This window comes from Saccopteryx leptura, chromosome 1 (genome assembly GCF_036850995.1).
Source record: "Saccopteryx leptura isolate mSacLep1 chromosome 1, mSacLep1_pri_phased_curated, whole genome shotgun sequence".
NCBI lineage: Eukaryota > Metazoa > Chordata > Mammalia > Chiroptera > Emballonuridae > Saccopteryx > Saccopteryx leptura.
The window spans coordinates 354713371-354732987 of record NC_089503.1 but is presented as its reverse complement, the minus strand read 5'-3'; the positions used below and the strand labels follow the sequence as shown (position 1 = coordinate 354732987).

The 19617-nt window shown below is 36.1% G+C and overlaps 1 protein-coding gene across 1 annotated transcript in view; it reads left to right on the top strand.

The window, feature by feature from the left end:
• Nucleotides 1–19617, top strand: part of COL19A1 (collagen type XIX alpha 1 chain) — a 324736-nt gene that overhangs the window by 55569 nt on the left and 249550 nt on the right. The window contains exons 6-8 of the mRNA XM_066359093.1: nucleotides 3104–3184; nucleotides 7174–7299; nucleotides 8369–8431. Of these exons, the coding sequence (XP_066215190.1) occupies nucleotides 3104–3184; nucleotides 7174–7299; nucleotides 8369–8431 (270 nt within the window). The remainder of the gene's footprint in view (nucleotides 1–3103; nucleotides 3185–7173; nucleotides 7300–8368; nucleotides 8432–19617) is intronic.

The following is a 19617-nucleotide window of genomic DNA, read 5'->3' as shown; positions in this document are numbered from 1 at the left end:
AATCATATAAACATAATCTGAACGCATGTCACCAGTAGGAATTGGTATTGCTGTTAACCCAAAACAGCTAACAGTTCAACTGTATGTCAAAAATATAACTCTGTGCATATATATACTTGGCCAGCTAATTTTACACACACACATTTTTAAAATAAAATGTTATTTCAAAACTGTATTCTCTCAGAGACAGTGAACAAATCAGTGAGCATGCCATAACTAGCGCTCTGTGCTGGTCAGCAAAATAGGCCAGAGCAGAAGCCAGTCCTGGAAACAAGACAGGGTGGCATCATGGAGCGGGAGCTGGCTCGGGGCTCAGACAGATGTGGTTGTAAATCCTACCTCATCTACTTAACTGTTATGACCTGCCAATTCATCTTGTTTCATCTCAGTCTCAGGATCCTCAATTATAATAGTGTTGATAGAATCTTATAGAGTATGTGCTGCAGGGTCTGGTTTGTAGTCAGTTCTCCATAAATTCATTTATTTATTCAAGATCAGACATGGCATTCAACCCTAGCATGAGAAAGTAGGAAAAATACCTTCTATTCCTGCTCTCAAACGTCTTGAGGTCTGATGGAAGGAGTAAAGTCTGTGTCAGTAAGTGGTGGCTGCCAGTAATCACAGCAGTAATTGTACGAACAACGGTACTAGACAGAGCTTTCAGAAAGGTCTCTTTGAAGGCAGGGGAGGATGTGGAGACCAGCAGCTAGAATGACAGAGATGTGACTACCAGAAGTAGGTGAAATATGGGCATGTTGGAAATCAGCTTCAGGGAATTCTAGCAACAGTAAGAGGGAGTGACAGTAGTACCTGCTTCATGTACCGGAATTCGGGACGAGAATCTGGTACTTACAGGATTCGTGAGAGCAAAATGGGCTCAGGTTCCAGAGAAACTAGAAGAACTAAAGAGTACACTGAGATAAACTCATAACCTTTGGGGAGAAACAGCAACAAGAGAGGAACAAGGCTCAGATCTCACCCTCTGAAGCTTGAGTGTCCTGTGTCAATAACTTCTCACCCAAGGAAAGAATTAAACCAGAATCCAAGGCTGAGGAATAGCAGGTGTTTCTTTATAAAAACATGTAAAATAAAAATTATAGTGTTATAGTAGCTTTTTAGTTTAATATGGAATCAGTTCATCTGAAGATAAGATTAAAGACATATCACAATGATGCAGCTTTATTTTAGGAGATAGTCACTGTTTAAGTTCAATGAACAAAATACTAAAAAGCAAATAAACCACTAAAACTTTAAGTGGACTAATTCTTTACTATCTTCTTATAAATCCTGTAATTCATAAGATCTGATCAAAATGTATGTTGTTGAAAAATTACTAAAGATTGGGTTTTATTTTACATATCCTACCTGTATGCTTTTATGAGAGATAGGTGACAAAACTGATAGAAAGATGTTTTTTTAAACAAATCCTGTGTAATAAGGGTCAGTGAAAGACTTAGCTCTAAACATTCTCATTCTAAAGCACTGTGTCAATGAAGGACTCTAAGTAACTAATGAATAACAAAAGTGTGATTAATCTAGGCTGATTGTAGTTTCAGAGTCCTGGGTACTTGATTAGGTTCTAATCTCTCAAAAATTGATCATCTGTCTTCAGTTAAGTAAAATAATTTATACAAAAAGCTTAGCACAGTGGATGGTACATTATAGAATTTCAATATTTAATATCATATTGATAACAATATGATAAATAAGTTTTTGTTAGGAAGAAAATTGTTGTCGCCCTTCTTCAATCAACATAATGGGGATACTACTGCCTGGCATTTTATTACACTATGTAAAATAGTGTATTTAAACTTTATAAATAAAAATTAATTTCAATAACATTCCAGAAAGTTATGGAAAAGTAATTAACTTTCATTTCATCTTAAAATTTTGCCTTGGCTGCAAATCTTAGGCTGCTCATGAATTCACAAGATGTCTGAAGCTCTTAATGCTTCCTGTGAGCTGAATTGATTTTGTTCATATCAGTGTAGACCATTAGTTAAAGCTTTTATTTTAGGAGGGTTGGGTAGGGATTTAGAACTAACTGGAGATACCTGTTTTCTATTATCAAAGGATTAATTATTATAATATCAAGTTCGGTCTTTCTGTAGAAAGTACTTATTGACCTCAAAGTAATACATAATCTGGCTCTGCTATTTTGGGAGACGAGGAAAGAAGTGGAGAGAAAAGCAGAGAGAGAGAGAGAGAATAAGGCAGAGAGGAGGAGGAGGGGAGGGATGAGATTGTTCCTGACCTATTTTATATGTCTAATCATCATACGATTATTAATTAAATCATTAAGCTTTCAACCACAAAGTAATTTAAAATAGCCTATTTAAGCATCTGTCGTATTGAAATTATATTAATTGTCTGTACTAGTTACTTGCTCTTTTGTGGTTGTTTGATCTTAAATTTAAAGGCATGATTGTATTTTCCTTGAACTACTTTAATTTCATGTCCAAATGCCAAAAAACATGAGTCTGCTGAGCAAATAGAAGGAATCAATTTTTTTTTAAAGATTGTGAGTACTGCTCAAGACTATGCCAATATAGTATAAAATCCATAGGTATTAGTCAGAATTCATGAAAAACAGACAAATACTAAATATATTTCTTTTCTTATTGGGAGGTGACAATCTTTTTCCGTTTCTCAGCTGGGTCTGAAACTATATAGATAAGGACTTTTCCATCATGTACTCAACCTCTGACTTTACTTTTATTTTGAGAATTTTCTATTTTGTTATAGAATATATCGTATGATATAGTATATGCCAATTTTGTGGGCATATACTTTATTGTAGTGAATAAAAATACCTCTCTTTAATGAAATATTTCTTTTGTATTGTTTAAAACAACTAGCCAAGGTTTGCAATTGCTTTCATTATTTGATATCCATTATATATAGATTCATCTCAATAACTGAATCTATTTCTCAAATGGTCCATAAATCCATGATCCTAAATTAATAAAAATATTAAAGATATCTACCAGTAATTTATTTGTATTAGCTTTTTTATTCTTACCAGTTAAATTACCATAGTGCTTAAGTGCCTAAATGTGATTTTCTAAAAAACTAATTTATCTTATTACTAATTTTTTAATAGATTGAACTTCACCAACTTAAAATCTACTGTAACTCCAACTTCATAGCTAAAGAAACTTGTTGTGAGATATCAGATACTAAGGTAAGTTAATTTTCTTGGCATGTGAAGAACATAGAATGCCAGTTGTCTAGTTTGTAGAGTCCAAATGTAGTATAGTACTGAATTTCTTCTGTTAAAGCCATGTGAGTAATTTGTTCCAAGTAAGTTACCTGCCTTAGAGCTCTCTCTTAGTTTCTATTAACAATTTTAATCTCAGTGTTTCATCCTGAACTTTGAGAATGATATATCCTCACTTTGGAGTCAACATAAGTAAAAGAGAATTTATGACTTTCTCCCTAAACTATGTTATAATGGTAGTATCATCCTTTTCTCCTTCCAGGGGTTTTTAATTTGTGACCATGCCCTATTCTCACTCATATCCTAGCCTGTCTCCCATCCCGGTAGTTTACCTTGGTGATATGTTTTCTCAGCTGCCTCTTCCTTCTTCCTGTTACTGCAGTGGTCCACCTTTGCCTCATTGCCAGATGGCTGCATTATTGGCTCACTGTCCTCCCTGTCTCTAGCCCTTTAGCTTTCCAGCATAACTGGAATATGAGTGAATCACTGTTTTGTATATTCATTTACTTTCTTCCACTAAACATTTATTATTCAAAACATTGATCTTCTACACATTGCGTTACTGAACAAGGCTCACAGACAAGATTAGGGCACACTCCCTGCCCTCTATTCATCTTTCTCAAAGCCTTTGGTCATTCAGTGTTGACAAAAAAATATGTCCATTTTCTTAGCCTCTCATCCTTAATATTCCCAACCTAAGTGTACAACTATTATTTTCTTGTACCAATCTTCCATTCCAAAGAAATTCTGAGAGAAATTATATTTTTATACTTTTTAAATTTTACTTGAGCTTTGTTTTTAGAGGATAGTTAAAATATTGTTTCATGACTTGTTGGCTTATAAGCTACTGAAAGAGACAGGACAGAAAAGTGTTCCAAAGGGACAAATTCCAAGTCTTACAGTAAGAGCATATGAAAAGTAAAAGGTGAAAATACTGTTCTTTGTATCTCAGGTTTCCAGGAACTTCTACACTTACCTCAAAAAATTATATGAAAATTTTGATCGATAGTTTAGTAATGCAAAAATATTTTTAACTTCTATCACTCACTATAGGTAGTAGAATAATAATGTGATCATTTGACTCACAGCATCGCTAAGTCTTTCAAACTTTCATGTTCTGCTTAGGTAACTTGGTTTTAAAGCATATTTCCAACCCGGTTTATGGCTCTTATTCCAAGTAAAATGAAAGCTGGCCAAATGTCTTTCTATAAATATCTAAAAAGATCATTTAAAATGCCAATCTACAGATTTGAAATACCTAGATTATCTGAAGTCACACTTTTAAATCTTGAAGATATTAATTCTCCAAAAGTTTTTCTTTTTAAATAATTATATACTGGAATAATTTGTAATGTAAGAGCTTTTAAAATAATAATTTTCTGTGATTTAAAAGTAACATAATGATGTTTTAAAGTATCCAAATAATATATTCTTGACCAATAGTTACTACTTTGTGTTATCACATAATGGACATTTTCAACTCACATTATGAGAAAACTGTTTAAGGATATATAGATGATGGATTTGAGAGCATGGCCTGATTATTAAAAGCAGTGACATGACCTCACAAATAGTGAAAAAAATTTAATCATGTTTTAAAAAGACTATGTAAGAATTAGTTTTAAAGACTAGAAAATAAGATAGGAAATTATCTTTATGGAAAAAATAACAAAAGACTGCTGATTTTTCTGCTGATAATTATTTGGATGGATATCACCATTCTGTTAATGATTAACAGAAAATAGAAAATGCTACATTTTATATATTAGAATGTATAGTTTTGAAGGTAAATAATTATATAAAAGCTATTTAGTCATCTGCTATAATCTTGACATCAACTGTCATTTTGTGGGCTTTTTTTAATGTACTGGTCAGAAAATTTTAATGTACTTGCTAAAAAATCTAATTTTGTCTCGGAATTTCAAATCACATGTTTTCTATTAATGTTTCATAGCATATTTCAAAGGTGAAATTTATTCAAGATAATCTATAAACATACTTTATTTCTGTTGATTCAATTCTCTATTTCTGAAGTGGTTTGGTTTTGAAACTGCATACATATAATGAAGAACAAATATGAACGAAAGGAGGAAATCAGACACATTTGCTAAAAATATATGAGAAATGTGATTAAAATTTTGAGGACCAATTAATTAAATATATGTCACATCCAAACCAGAGGTTTTACAAGGGAAGGAGTCCTTACTTGTACATTTTATGTTTCCGGAAAGCATCTTTTACAGAGTGTGGACAGTTTTATAGTGGAGTCTGAGATGTACTTTTAAAGTAATTTAAAATCTCTAATTTAACACAGTGTATCGTATCAGTGATACAGAGCAGAATTGTGAATTCTAACTGGGTCTTGGTTACCTGACTGGGAACCCATGGGGCAGGAACTGGCTGGAAAATCATGTCAGATCATATGTGATACATTAATGGACTGATTTGGCGATAATCATGTTTCAGTCTAATGTGATTTTTAAATTAACATCAAACACGATCTTACCAAAATAAAGGACCAGTGACAATCTTTTAGTTTTGTACCCTGACAATATCTTTCCATGCATATCTAACTTGTAGTACATGAAGTCAAATGTGAATGCCTTCCCCTAAATTGCAAATTTAGAGTTATGAAATTGAAAATTTAGAGTTACAAACTGTGGTGAGGAAGGAATCTTTAGACTCTCCATCTGGATTGATTTTTTTAGAGGAAAAAACTTTTATTGTTTTGTAAACAAATTTGTCTTTACGTTGTCCCAAATGTACTGAATCCACTAGGTGAGTATAAAATTCACCACTGTTCGTTTCAATGGAGACTTCTGAGTAACCTTAAAGGACTATGGACTAGAATAAGATATAATTCCATTAAATATATAGCATCTTACAGTGTAAAAATGAATTTCTTTTCTACTTTTATATGCCTTTACAGTCATATTGTTGAAGTAAACTATGTTTTAAAAGTTCAAATTACACTTTTATTTTCCCAAAACACATATACACATTATTTGTATTAATTATTTCATTGTAACAATGCAGTTATTATAAATGTCTATTACTAAACTTGTCATAAAGTCACCTATAATAGCTTTAAAGTGTTCATCAAAACTAATATTTTTATTTTTTAATTTTTTTTAATTAAGTGGGAGCAGGGGAGGCAGAGAGACAGACTTCTGAATGTGCCCCTACCTGGATCCACCTGTCAAGCCCCCTATGGGGTGATGCTCTGCCCATCTGGGGTATTGCTCCATTGCTCTGCAACCGAGCTATTTTTAGCTCCTGAGGTAGAGGCCAGGGAGCCATCCTCAGTACCTGGGGCCAACTTCCTCAAGCCAGCCCAACCATGGCTGTGGGAAAGGGGAGAGAGAAAGAGGGGGGAGGGATGGAGAAGTAGATGGCTGCTTCTCCTGTGTTCCCTGACCAGGAATCAAACCCAGGACATCCAGAAGCCGGCCAATGCTCTACCAGTGAGCCAACCGACCAGGGCCAAAACTAATATTTTCATGTAGGTCTAGTGTGTTGTCAGTGTCATAAAACACATAGGAAGGCTAGTGAAAGGTGTTATAATCTTTTACTAGAGTTGACTTGATTAATTAGAAGGCAGTTCTAACAGGTAATCCTAGGTCTGTGATGGCGAACCTTTTTATAAAAACCCGTCCACTTTTGCAGTGCTGGTCAACCAGGTCCCTCCTGCCCACTAGTGGGTGTTCCAGTTTTCATGGTGGGCCAATCATAGCGCCATTTGGTTGCTCTGCTACCACCCACCATAAAAGCTGGAACGCCCACTAGTGGGTAGGAGGGACCAGGTTGACCAGCACTGCAAAAGTGGGCAGTTTTTATAAAAAGGTTTGCCATCACTGTCTTAGGTAATTCCTAGTTTGTTTGAAACCAGTGTTTGGAATGTCAAAATGTTTGGAGTTCAACTTGTTTCCTAAATAACTCTTTTTGGATTTTAGTGCCCAGAGCAGGCTGGCACTGGAAGTACAGCATCATTATCACTACCTGCTCATGCCAGTAGAGTGTCCGCATATCTGCCAGCAAAGCAGGAACTTAAAGACCAGTGCCGGTGCATTCCAAACAAGGTATGCTAGTAGTAATCTATGCCCACTGGAAAGCCACTTCACGTGGTGAGACAGGCCTCTTGAATGTGGCCCTGGTGCACAGATGAGTCTTGTCTTTTAGTGTTGGTTGAATCAAATGCCTGAGTAACTCAGTTGTGGGAGGGGGTTTAAGAGAAGGAGGTTGGGGATAGGATTTTCTGGGTCCTCACGTGATGGTGCTGAGCCCTTCTGACCTTCTTTTCAGGGTGTGAATTAGAATGAATAGAAAGGTGAAGAAAGGAACAACCTATACAACAGACAAGTATTGAATACTTAACAAGTGCCAAGATAAACTTCAATTCTGGGCATTTACAGTCACAGGAAACACAGTGCCTGTTCTTCACATGTTCAAAGACACTACATAGTACTTCTTTGCTGTATGGACACTGTATCTGTCCAGTGTCCCCAACTTATGTCTACCTCCCTCTGGCATCAGTTGTAAGGAAAATATTCAAAGCATTTGTTTCACTTAGACCAGTGTGCTCCCCTGGCCAGGAAGACTGGGCTCACGGACCTATATTCACTACTTCTGTGGATGTTAATGGCAGTCGTAAAACCTGTGCTAAAAGTAGGCCGAGTGGTCTCTTGATGGCTTTTCTCTATGCCCATACCTGAGGAAAGGAGAGAGGGGAGGGAAACTGGGCCCAGTACCTAGAGCAGGGTGTCCCCTAGCACTGTGACTGAATGCATGCCCTTAGCCTTATCGCATCTTGTCTCTACTTCACTCCTGGCTGAAGGCGAGGGATAAGGGTTAGGTGACAGTTGAGGAATCATACACTTTCTCTAGTGACTAATGCGGTATAGTAAGTTCCACTTGCTCCCATAGAGGAGCAGCCATGTCCCAGGCAAGGGAAGGTCTCATGGAGGAGATGATGAGGGAGAGGAGGGAGCCTTGTGAACAAGGGAAGGACATTCTAGAGCGGGGGTTCCAGCATCAGCTCAGAGGAGGGCAAAGCTTTATCTTACTATTGTCAATGTAATACTTATAGATTAATGTCTTGAGCTCAATGTGGCAGAATGTTTGATAACACAGAAATTCCTTTTTGCTCAGGGAGAAGCAGGATTACCAGGAACACCAGGCTCACCTGGTCAGAAAGGGGATAAAGGAGAACCGGTAAGGCAACACCCAACACTGTTGGGATGAAAGTCGATCTGTTCAAAGGTGACTTAAAAATGTGTCCATATCATTTTTCTGTGTCCCATGCCAATGCACATCTCTGTTAAAGGCTGTCAAGGCCACAGCTGTTAAATGCTGCTCACTGCAACCAGGAGGACTGGATCAGCACTCAAGGCTGCTTTGGAGTTACTGTTAGAATACTGGGCGAAAATTTGCAAAGCTCTGGAATCCCTGATCTTTGTACCTGGAAACAATAAGCAAAATTGTGAAGCAAGAAAGTTTAGTTTTGAGTTGTGCCCTAGCTGTCTTTAACATTTGCTTTTTGCAAAAACTTGAATTCCTGCTTCTTTTGTCTGCTGGTGGATCCCTGCGGAAGACTCTTCTATAACTTAATATTAATACATTTACACCACCTTCACACATTTTCCTCACCTCTCCCACCCCACCCCTCCTCTGGCCACTACAATCTGTTCTTTGTATCTATGGCTTTTTTTTTTTTTTGGATTCCACATTTAAATGAAATCATACAGTATTTGTTTTTTATGTATGACTTGTACAGAAGTTTCTTTATCCTTTCCTCCATCTGGGGACACTTAGATTGCTTTCCTATCTTGACTATTTTATATAATGCTGCAGTGAACACGGGGATGCACATATCTTTTTTTTTTTTTTTTTTTTTTTTTTTTAAAGAGAGGGGAAGGGCAAGGAGAGAGAGAGAGAGATGGGAACATTGAACTGCTCCTGTATGTGCTTCAACAAGAGAATCAAACTGGAAGCTTCCGTGCTCTGGGACAATGCTCCAACCAATGGAGTTATCTGGCCACGGCTTTTATTTATTGATTGATTTTTAGAGAGACAGAGAGAGAGGAAGAGAGAGAGGGGGGAGGGGTAAGGGAAGCATTCATTTGTTGTTCCTCTCAGCTGTGCATTCATTGGTTGCTTCCCGTGTGTACCCTGACCAGGGATCAAACATGCAACCTTGTCATTTTGGGATGACGCTCTTAACTGAGCTAATTGGCTTAGTTTTTATTTATCTCAGATATTTAAAAGTACTTCGGTGTACTTACCATATTTCCCAACATATAAGACACACTTTTTTTTTCAAAAACTTTGGTGTCTAAAAACAGGTGCGTCTTATACAGTGGTTGTAGAAGTGTGGCGTTTCAAATGCCATAGATGGAACTGAGGACGAGGCAATATATGAAGACAGTGATTCGTCATCAGACACAGATGAGGACAAGCTAATGGATGGGAGATTTGACAGTGATGAGGAGTTGTATGAATTTTATGATGAATAAAACTTGAGTTCAATAACTTTATGTAATACATTTTTTTCAAGTTTCGGGCTCCAAAATTAAGGTGCATCTTATACATTGGAGCGTCTTATACATGTGGAAATTGGTATCTATATTCTTTGATCATGGTAGTTCCACTTGTATTATATTATTTTACCTTCATAACCACATAAAAATGTCTACTTAATATTATTTTCATTTTGCAAATGAGAGAACCCCACATAAGCAAAAATAAGAGGACCTGTAGAGTAGAAAGATCGCGTTGATGAGTCTGTTCCTGTTTCTATTGTACTGCGTGATCCTTCAATTTTAATGTGCAATAAATAAAGATGGCATTTAAGTCTAGAATATAATTTTTATTATTAGAAAAGGTATACAAAATAATGCCTGAGTAGCTTGAAATCAAAAATCATTTTGATATTAATTTTGTGAAATGAACAGAAGTACAGTGTTAGGTTTTCCTTGTATAAAAAGTACTTAGTGTCAGAAACTAGCAAATAATAGATGTTCAACAAATATGTTTTCTGTGCTTTCCTATCCACAGTGTAATTGTTCACATGTTGAAACATGGTGGAGATAATCTTTTTAGGTTGAATGTAGTTTGTTATGTGACATTACCAAAAACGAATCTTCATTTGTAAGATAACTCCTTAGCATTTTACTTGATTAAATGTTTTAGTATATAAACATCTTGTTGTTATATGCTACTTGTAGTAAGTATGAATAATTTATTGGTAGTTAATTTATTCAAAAGATCACTTAGTAATTTCAATATTTCATTCAAATCTGTCTTTCATTCTCAATATTATTTCACATGGCTTTTCTTAGATGTAGTGAACTAGTTTTTGAAGAGATTCCTTGTTCTATTATGCTTAGGTAATGTTGATTAGGAGCCATCCAGAAGCAATTAGAATTTACTTTTTCTCATTAATTATAAGATGCATATTACTAATCTTGTGCTTTTTATTTTTGGTGCAATGAGCTAAAATGAGAAAAGTTTTGAAAATACAATTTTCAAATCTCTTTTCAACTTATGTATTACTCTCATTATATAGGTTTTAAAATTTTAGGATCCTTACTGTAATCTGGCAATTTATAAATGGCAACTTTTTATTTTTTTAGATTTTTATTTTTTCATTTTAGAGAGAGGAGACAGAGAGAGACAGACAGACAGAGAGAGAAGGGAGGGAGGAGCAGAAAGCCTCAACTCCCATATGTGCCTTGACCAGGGAAGCCCGGGGTTTTGAACCCGTGACCTCAGTGTTCCAGGTCGATGCTTTTACCCACTGCGCCACCGCAGTGGGTAAAATGGCAACTTTTACTTTTATTTATGCCCTACACTGAGAATTAGGAGGAGAGTCTATATAATCATGTAAGTCCTATCCTGCCTGAGTCAGAACCCACATGGCTTTCTATCTCCCTCTGGATAAACACTGAAGCTCTAACCGTGGACTACAAGGCTTCACATAATGTGTAGAACTCTCCCTGCTCCACTCCCCACACCCTGAATCATCTCCTACCTTCTCATCTGTTCACTCCTACTCCAAGTCTTTGCACCATTTACATATACCTGTACCTGGAATGTTCTGCTAGATATCCACCTGGCGCTCTTCACATCATGCAGGCTTTTGCTCAGGAATCAGTTTAAAATCCTATGCTAACATCTCTATATGAAAAATGTCCCTTCTTCCCACCTCTGCCTTCTTTCTTTCCTTAGCACTTTTATTGCCACCTGACATGTTTATCGTTATGCATCCATTGATTTATTCCCCCTACCAGCATATAAATTCTATGAGCACCACGAATAGAACAGCACATAGAGGAGCTAGGAATATGCTGAATGAATGAGTGAACAGTACCTCAAGAAAGTGTAAGTCATCAACTCAGCTGTTTCTAGAACCTATAAATCCATTGACCCAATTGCTCAGGGGATCCTGCCACTGCCAAACAGGACACAGAGTCAATTTGCAATGAAAGAGCTAGATAAAACATAAAGGATTGTTACATTATTCACTATTGTTCTACTACGCCTTTTCCTTTAAAAGACAAAACTTCTTTTCACATAGTGACCTGACTAGTTTTAGTTTGATATTGCTAATTAATTAATGAATAATCAGAAATATATGGGGGGAAACCACAAGTTTTGGCACGATTTAATGTTTATTTGCCTATGTTCTCATCCCCACTGTGGTGCTTCATTAATTTAATTTACTGCTTTTTAAATTTTTTGTAAAGATGGTGACCCTCTTTCATGGAGTAATGTGGTTTGAAATTTAATCACTGCTTATATTTAAACACCTTGAAATCATCAGTATTCTATATCAAGGCACCTAATAAAACCATTCTAACTTTGCCCTCTGTCCAAGACAATACTCTGGACAACGTTATTTAAAATAATAATTAGTCTTTTTCAGACTCAATTATTGTACTTTTCTAACTCTTTTCGTTTCCTGTCTTAGCAAGTGTAGTTGACAACCTAATTACTTAGCAACCACATTACTTTCTCAGTTCTATAAGACCCTTGCTAATACCCTAACCCACATCAGAGATTAAATTGTCTCTGAGTTTTATAAAATAGATCAATTTCAATATTCCTGAACCTAAGTGGGAGTGTGAGCTGAACTTTATTTTGGGAATAATTTTCTCATTTATTTTTATGTTATCTTTCATATAGCCTATAAAATAATATAGGTTTTTTGAAATTATTGCAGATAATATACTTTTAGAGAAAATAAAACTAATTTAAAATATATTCAGTGTACTTACTTGACTTTATAGTAAAAAGCTTCCTACTACCCTACCCTCTAACCTCACTATGTGAAAGTTTCCATTTTGAATAGCCTAATGTGTTAACCCAGAGATTACTAGTGAGTTTCCTTGTATTTTCTTTCCAATATGACACTTCTCAGATGCCCAGTCTATAGCCACACCACACCAATAAAAATAGTTGAATGAAAATATGTTCATAATTTAAAAAGATAAATATCTTATCTTAGTAATAACTTTATAGAAGTAGGATTAATATTATGCTTTTGAGTTTTTGTCCAATAAAGAATATTTCCTCATGGACTGTTGGTGGTAATGCAGATAGTGCAGCCACTGTGGAAAGTAGACTGGAGCTACCTCAAAAAAACTAAAAATGAAACTGCCTTATGGCCCAGCAATTAATTACATCTCTGGGAATTTATCCAAAGAAACCCAACAATACTAATTTGAAAGAATATGTGCACTCCTATGTTTATTGCAGCATTATTTACAGTGGTCAAGATTTGGAAGCAACCTAAATGCCTATCAGTAGATGAGTGGATAAAAAAGCTGTGGTATATTTACATAATGGAATACTACTTGGCTGTAAAAAAGAAGCAAATCTTACCTTTTGCACCTGAATGGATGGACCTGGAGAGCATTATGCTAAGTGAAATAGCCAGTCAGAGAAAGACAAATATCATGTGATTTCACTTACATGTAAAATCTAATGAACAAAATAAACTAACAAGCAAAATAGAGACAGCCTCATAGAGAGCAGACTGACAGCTGTCAGGGGCAGGGGAGTGGGTGGGGAGGTGGAGGGGTTGAGCATAAAAAAAAGAGAGAGAGAAAAAATTGCATGGCCATTGACATTAGTGTGGTAATTGCCGGGGAAAGGTGGCTAGAGAGAGGTGAAGGAGGGTTTGGGGAAAGAAATGGTGATTGTGGAGACTTGACTTGGGGTCGTGAACATGCAATATAGTGGATCGAGATGTGTGGTAGAGCTGTTCACTTGAAACCTGTGTAATTTTGTTAACCAGTATCAGGCCAATAAATTTAATAAAGAGGAAACAAAACTGAAACAAAATAAAAAGAATATTTCTTCATCCTTTCTTACCCAATACTCAGTATATTTGATTAGTTGACAGGTTCTTTTTTTTATATCAATTCTACCCAATCTGATATAGAAACTTGAGGTTGACATTTACTTGCCTGCCTTAAATCATACAATATCGTTGTCATAATGGCATTTTATATTCATAAAATTCTCATATACATCTTAATTTCTACTAAGCCTTAGTGGTTGTTAGAGAAACTTATTCAAAACGTTAACATTGTTTTTAACTGTTTCAAGACAAATTTAATAGACTGGATTTGTGAAAGAGCCATCAAGGTGGAAGAGTAGGGAAGCTGACAACGGGACTGACCCGGAGTTTTCCTGGAGGATGTAATGGAGGAAGGCCAGGCACACTAAACGAAGCAAATATGGGCACCTTAGGCTCTGAAATTTCATGATTTGAATTGGAAGCATCAGTTTTTCATTGAGGGAATAGCAGTATAATCATTTTTTACTTTTGATGAATATAAAAGAAATGACAAAACTGAATTACATATGTCTGTGTGGAGAATGTTTAGCTTCAGTTTCGATTAGCACATGGATATTTATTAATGATTAATTGTCAAAAGTGTAGTTTAATGACTTGTGGACAATATGAGGAAGGAACTTAGCGTATAGACTTTGGTACAAGCTAAAACAACTCATCTATGAAATGGGATATTCTCTTCGACAACATTAGTAATTACCGTATTTTTCGTTCCATAAGACGCACCTGACCATAAGACACACCTAGGGTTTTAAGGAGGAAAATAAGAAGAAAAAAAAACCATTCTAAACCTAATGATGTGTTAAATTATATAATAAAATACTGTAGTTTTTGCTTCATAAGACACACGGGCATTTCCCCCTCCACTTTTGGGGGAAAAAAGTACATCTTATGCAGCAAAAAATATGGTAATACACCTTTGGAAAAAAACCTCCTAATAAACATGTCTATATTTTAGGGTACAGTTGGTATTAAAGGTGAATTTGGTGCTCCTGGAACTCCTGGGGAAAAGGTGTGTTGATTTGATTAAAATTTGCAGCTGTTTTGTATGGGTCTATCAGGTAGGAGGAGTAAATATGTAAAACAAGTCTGACGGTTCAGGGCTCAGCACACTTGGCCCTGCACGGGCTGCCAAAAAATGCTATCTGATTTTGTAAAGAAAGATTTCCTTGAGCCCAGCCCCACTGGTTTGCATGTTGTCTGAAGTCTGCTTTTGCACTGCATAGGAGCATTAGGTAGTGGTGGCAGAGATCATATAGCTTCCAAAGTCTAAACTATTTGCTGCCTGGCATTTTGCAGAAGAAACTTATTGGCCCCTGTTCTAGAGCATTGGCCATTATTCTAAGAGTACCAAGACGCCTCAATTTCACTATTTTATGTACGGTACATATTCTACTACAGACATAAATCTCTATTTAAATTACCATTGTACTGCATGAGATATTATACATAAAAATACAAGAACTATATTTTAATCTGTGCTATAAATATAGTATTTATCTCATCAAATGCTTAATTTTCACATTGTCTTCTCTAACACGATAAAGTTGATTCTAAATATGCTCACAAGAGGATAGTATTGCAGTTCAGCATCTTACTCAGTTCAGTTTTTAAAGGAATTTAAAAAAATTGTTATATTTCTAAATTATAATTACCTCATCTTAGTTTTATATATATATATATATATAAAATTTATATATATATATAAAACTTAAATTGATGAACTATTAAAGATTAAGTTGAAACTGAGGCAATTCTCTTCTTCACTAAAAGAAGGTTAGTATAAGTTTCTGTAGCTGTCCTAGCTGCACTAATTGTCAAGTTAGACCCTTGTGCCTCATTATCTGGAAGGTCGTGACCCCTGTGGTTATTAACCTAAAGCTGTCACAGTAGTAACTGAAGCTGGAGTGGTAAGAGGTTCAGAAATATCATTCACATTTTTTAAAAGTTGTTTGACAAATGTTATTCTTTTTTTTAATTAAATTCATTGGGCTGACACTGGTTAATAGAATCATATAGGTTTCGTGTACGTCCCTATGATAACATGACCTGTATATTCCATTGTGAGCCCATTACCCAAAATCAAACCATCTTTGTCACCATATATTTGGCTCCCTTTTACCCTTTACTACATCCCCTTCCCTTCCCTCTGGTAACCCCCATACTACTGTGTCTGTGAACCTCAGTTTATATTTATATATCCCACATTCAGATGCTTTTGAGTTCTTCTTAAATGTATTTCTGCTGTCTGACTGCTTCATTGATGCTGCTTGTTTTCCTTTAGAAATTACTCAGCCCAATATGCAAATATTTTATTCCTGTAGTAGTGTAAATGTTAGACTCAGTAAAATCTAACAAACTTTATTAAACAAGGAACCTTGATGCAAATTAATATTTAGTTGGGGTTCTAGCCTCTTGCTTACTAATGACATTAATTGAAGACTTCTCATTCCTGGCTCATTGGCTTAGTGGTAGAGCATCAGCCCAGTATATGGATGTCCCAGGTTTGATTCCCAGTCAGGGCACACAGGAGAAGCACCTATCTGCTTCCTACCCTTCCCCCTCTCTTTCTCTTTCTTTCCCTCCTGCAGCCATGGCTTGACTGGAGTGAGTTGGCCTCAGGCACTAAGGATGACTCCATGGCCCCTGTTTTTGGCTCTAAGAAGGGCTTGGTTGCTTAACAACAGAGCTACACCCCAAAGGGGCAAAGCATTGCCCCCTAGTGGGCTTGCTGGGTGGATCCTAGTCAGAGCGCATGCGGGAGTCTATCTCTGCCTTCCCTCCTCTCACTAAATTAAAAAAAAAAGACTCCTCATCACAACTAAAAGTTCCTTCAAATACATGTTTAAAACAGTCTAATTTCTTCAAAAATACCTTTTCTCCTAGAGAATACTATGCAATACTTCCCTTAACTCCTAAAGAAATTGCCCCAATCCAAATTTGCTTTATACATTTATTCCACCAATCTCTTCCTAAAATTATGGTATAACAATTTGATTGTTTAAATTTCAGATCAATAAGATTTTTCAAATTACTTTGAATATGGAAACTTTTTTTTAAAAGCCAAATACAGAATCACTGGCATACTTGGACTATAAAATATATTATTGAACTTCTTTACTTCTTTCTGTAAAGTAAGATTTATGTAAGTTTACACAATGAATTATGGTAAAGCAGAATAAAATTTCCCTGGGTTACTGTAAAACAAAATTTGCTAAGATTGGTATAAAATGCCATTAATTTCAGAGCTCCAAAGTGACCTCTCTTTAATCCTCTTTGGGAAAACTAGGTGTAAATTACTACTGATTGGCTGGGAGGAGGCTTTCAGCTCCCGAAAAGGTGCTATTAGCAGAGTGGATTCAGTATGAGAACTAGATGAAGGAATCAACCTGTCAAGAGCTAACCAAATTAATCTCAGTCAGAGCCATCATTGAAAGTAAGAAAACAACAGTCTAGAAGTTACATATGTAAGCTAAGAAACTCTATAAAAAATAATTTCTAAGAAAAGAGAGGGCATTTGGGACACAGAGAAGAAACTGGAGCAAGACATGATGTTGCAGAAACAAATGCTAATCAGAATTAAGATTTTGTTTCTTTTCCCAGAAGCCCTCATTTGTAGAAAGAATGTTGTGTGCTGATTCATCCTACACTATTGAAAGTGAAACTTCAATGGATATAAAGGAATATACTAGCTACTGATAAACTAGTTGGACCTAGAAATTTTAGGAATGGAAGTTTCAGCCCTGGGGACCCATTTGGTCAAAATGGTCACGGAGTCAGTCTCACAAAATCAATGAACTTCAGTGTCTGTGTGAAGACTCTGTCTCCAAGGTACTTAAAAGTTTATGTGGTAAAAAAAGCTATGTTCAGGGTGTTCTAAAACCAACACAAATTATCCTGGCAAACACTCTCTCAAGCAGTTGTCTTTCATGTTTGTTTTTCAAGTGGTTTTATTTTATTTACTTGCGTTGTTATTAAAAGGCCTCAGAGACCAGTAGAGAATTCATTCAGTTTCCCCTGGTACTAAACGTGGCTCTTAGATCCAGGTTTCCTGCATCTTCATCAACCCTCCTCGGTCACCAATACGCTCCCAGTATCTGTGCAGTCACTGAGTCTTTGGCCGTATTTTCTCGTACGGCGCCGCCACTGTTGGTGCCAGGCCTGCTTCTCATGTGTCAGGTCATGTAGCTGTTAAAGGGATGTAACTTGCACGAGTGAAGAAATACCACCTCAAGAGATTTTTCTTTTTTTTCTGCTATAGTTCCCAGCTAACCATTTATTTTAAAGAATCTAATGAATATAGATGAAATAAAAATAAGAAGAAAGCTACATCATCTGAGGGCATGGTTAATAAGTTATATAAATGTTTGACTCCAACGAAGATGTAGCAATTTTAAAGAAGTTTTAAAATTTCAAAAATTTTAAAGTTGTAAAGATGAGCACTTATGTCTGGAGTAAAATACTTCCATTGTTTTGTGATGAAAATGACTTGATTGATTTTTCTAAGTTTCCAAAGAAAATGCCTCCCTTCTCAAATGATTCTGTGTCCTCAGGGCTGTATCTTCCCCGCTGGCTTTAATGCACTTCATGGGCATTGCTCAGAGAACTCAGGCAGCGTCCTGAACTGAACTTCGATTCTGCTTTTCAGCATTTGTAATTATTGGGGTTCTTTTTCTTAGAATTAAAAGTGCTTAAGAGTTCTGTTAAAAGATAAGAAAAAAAGATTAATTGTCACCCATGGAGAAAGAACATATGCCAAATGCCATTGAACATGTACCTCAGAGATAGTATTCTCAAAGTGAAGTTCTTTATTTTTTAAGGTTTAATATTTAAACTAGAAAACTGATTTATAATAATGGGGTACAGCATATTCTGAGAAGTACAGAATAGAATTTGTATATGAGCTGTACTTCCATACAATATGATACAGTAATAAATTAAGTGATCTCTATATAAATGCCATTATTCTAAAATAATCCTACACTTTGAAGTTTGGCTAGGTGATAGCAGTAATTTTTTTTTTTTTAAGTCAAGGACATGAACAATGTATTAGTTTACTAAAGCAACATTTTTTCCTCTGAGGCCCAGGAGAAAACTAGTCCACTAAACAACACTATATTATGAAATCAGTTTATGAACTATGGAGTCATGGATACTTTGAAGATGAAGAACTGTACATTTAATTATGTTGTTCTATGATTATAATACTCATCGCCTCATACAAACTTGCACTGGGCATTCTGACCTGGTATATACAGTCCAGCTGCCAACACGCCCCTGAAAAATACGCATCTCCTTTACGGCTCGTCAGCACAGCTAGGACTCTGCCTGAGAGATTTGGTAAATGGTCTATTGTGGGTTCATATCGGATCATTTACAACAACATGGATGGGCCTTGATACCATTATATGAAGTGAAATAAGTAAATCAGAAAAAACTAAGAACTATATGATTTCATACATAGGTGGGACATAAAAATGAGATTCAGGGACATGGACAAGAGTGTGGTGGTTACCGGGAGTTGGGGGTAGGGGGAAAGGGAGAAAGTGAGGGGGTGAAGAGAGGGGAGGGGCACAAAGAAAACCAGATAGAAGGTGACGGTGACGGAAGACAATTTGACTTTGGGTGATGGGAATGCAACATAATCAAATATCAAAATAACCTGGAGAGTTTTCTCTGAACCTATGTACCCTGATTTATCAATGTCACCCCATTAAAATTAATAATAATAAAAAAACTTTTAAAAAAACAAAAAAAAATTAAAAATATCTATTCTATATAGCAAGTGTTATTAGTTCTTAGTCACTGGAGACTCCAGGTGAGCTTGGTTGTACAGAAGCCACTGTTGGTCAAAATTAGTAAATTGTACGGTCCAGTTTCCATGAGAAGTGAATGACAGTGTGTAAGATCCCACATGTGCATGCACACAGGCATACCTGCCTGTACACACACATGCATGCACACACACTCACAACTGACACCCTCATGGAAGCACTGGGGAAATGAGAAGAAGATCTGAGCACTGGGAGCCAGTCCT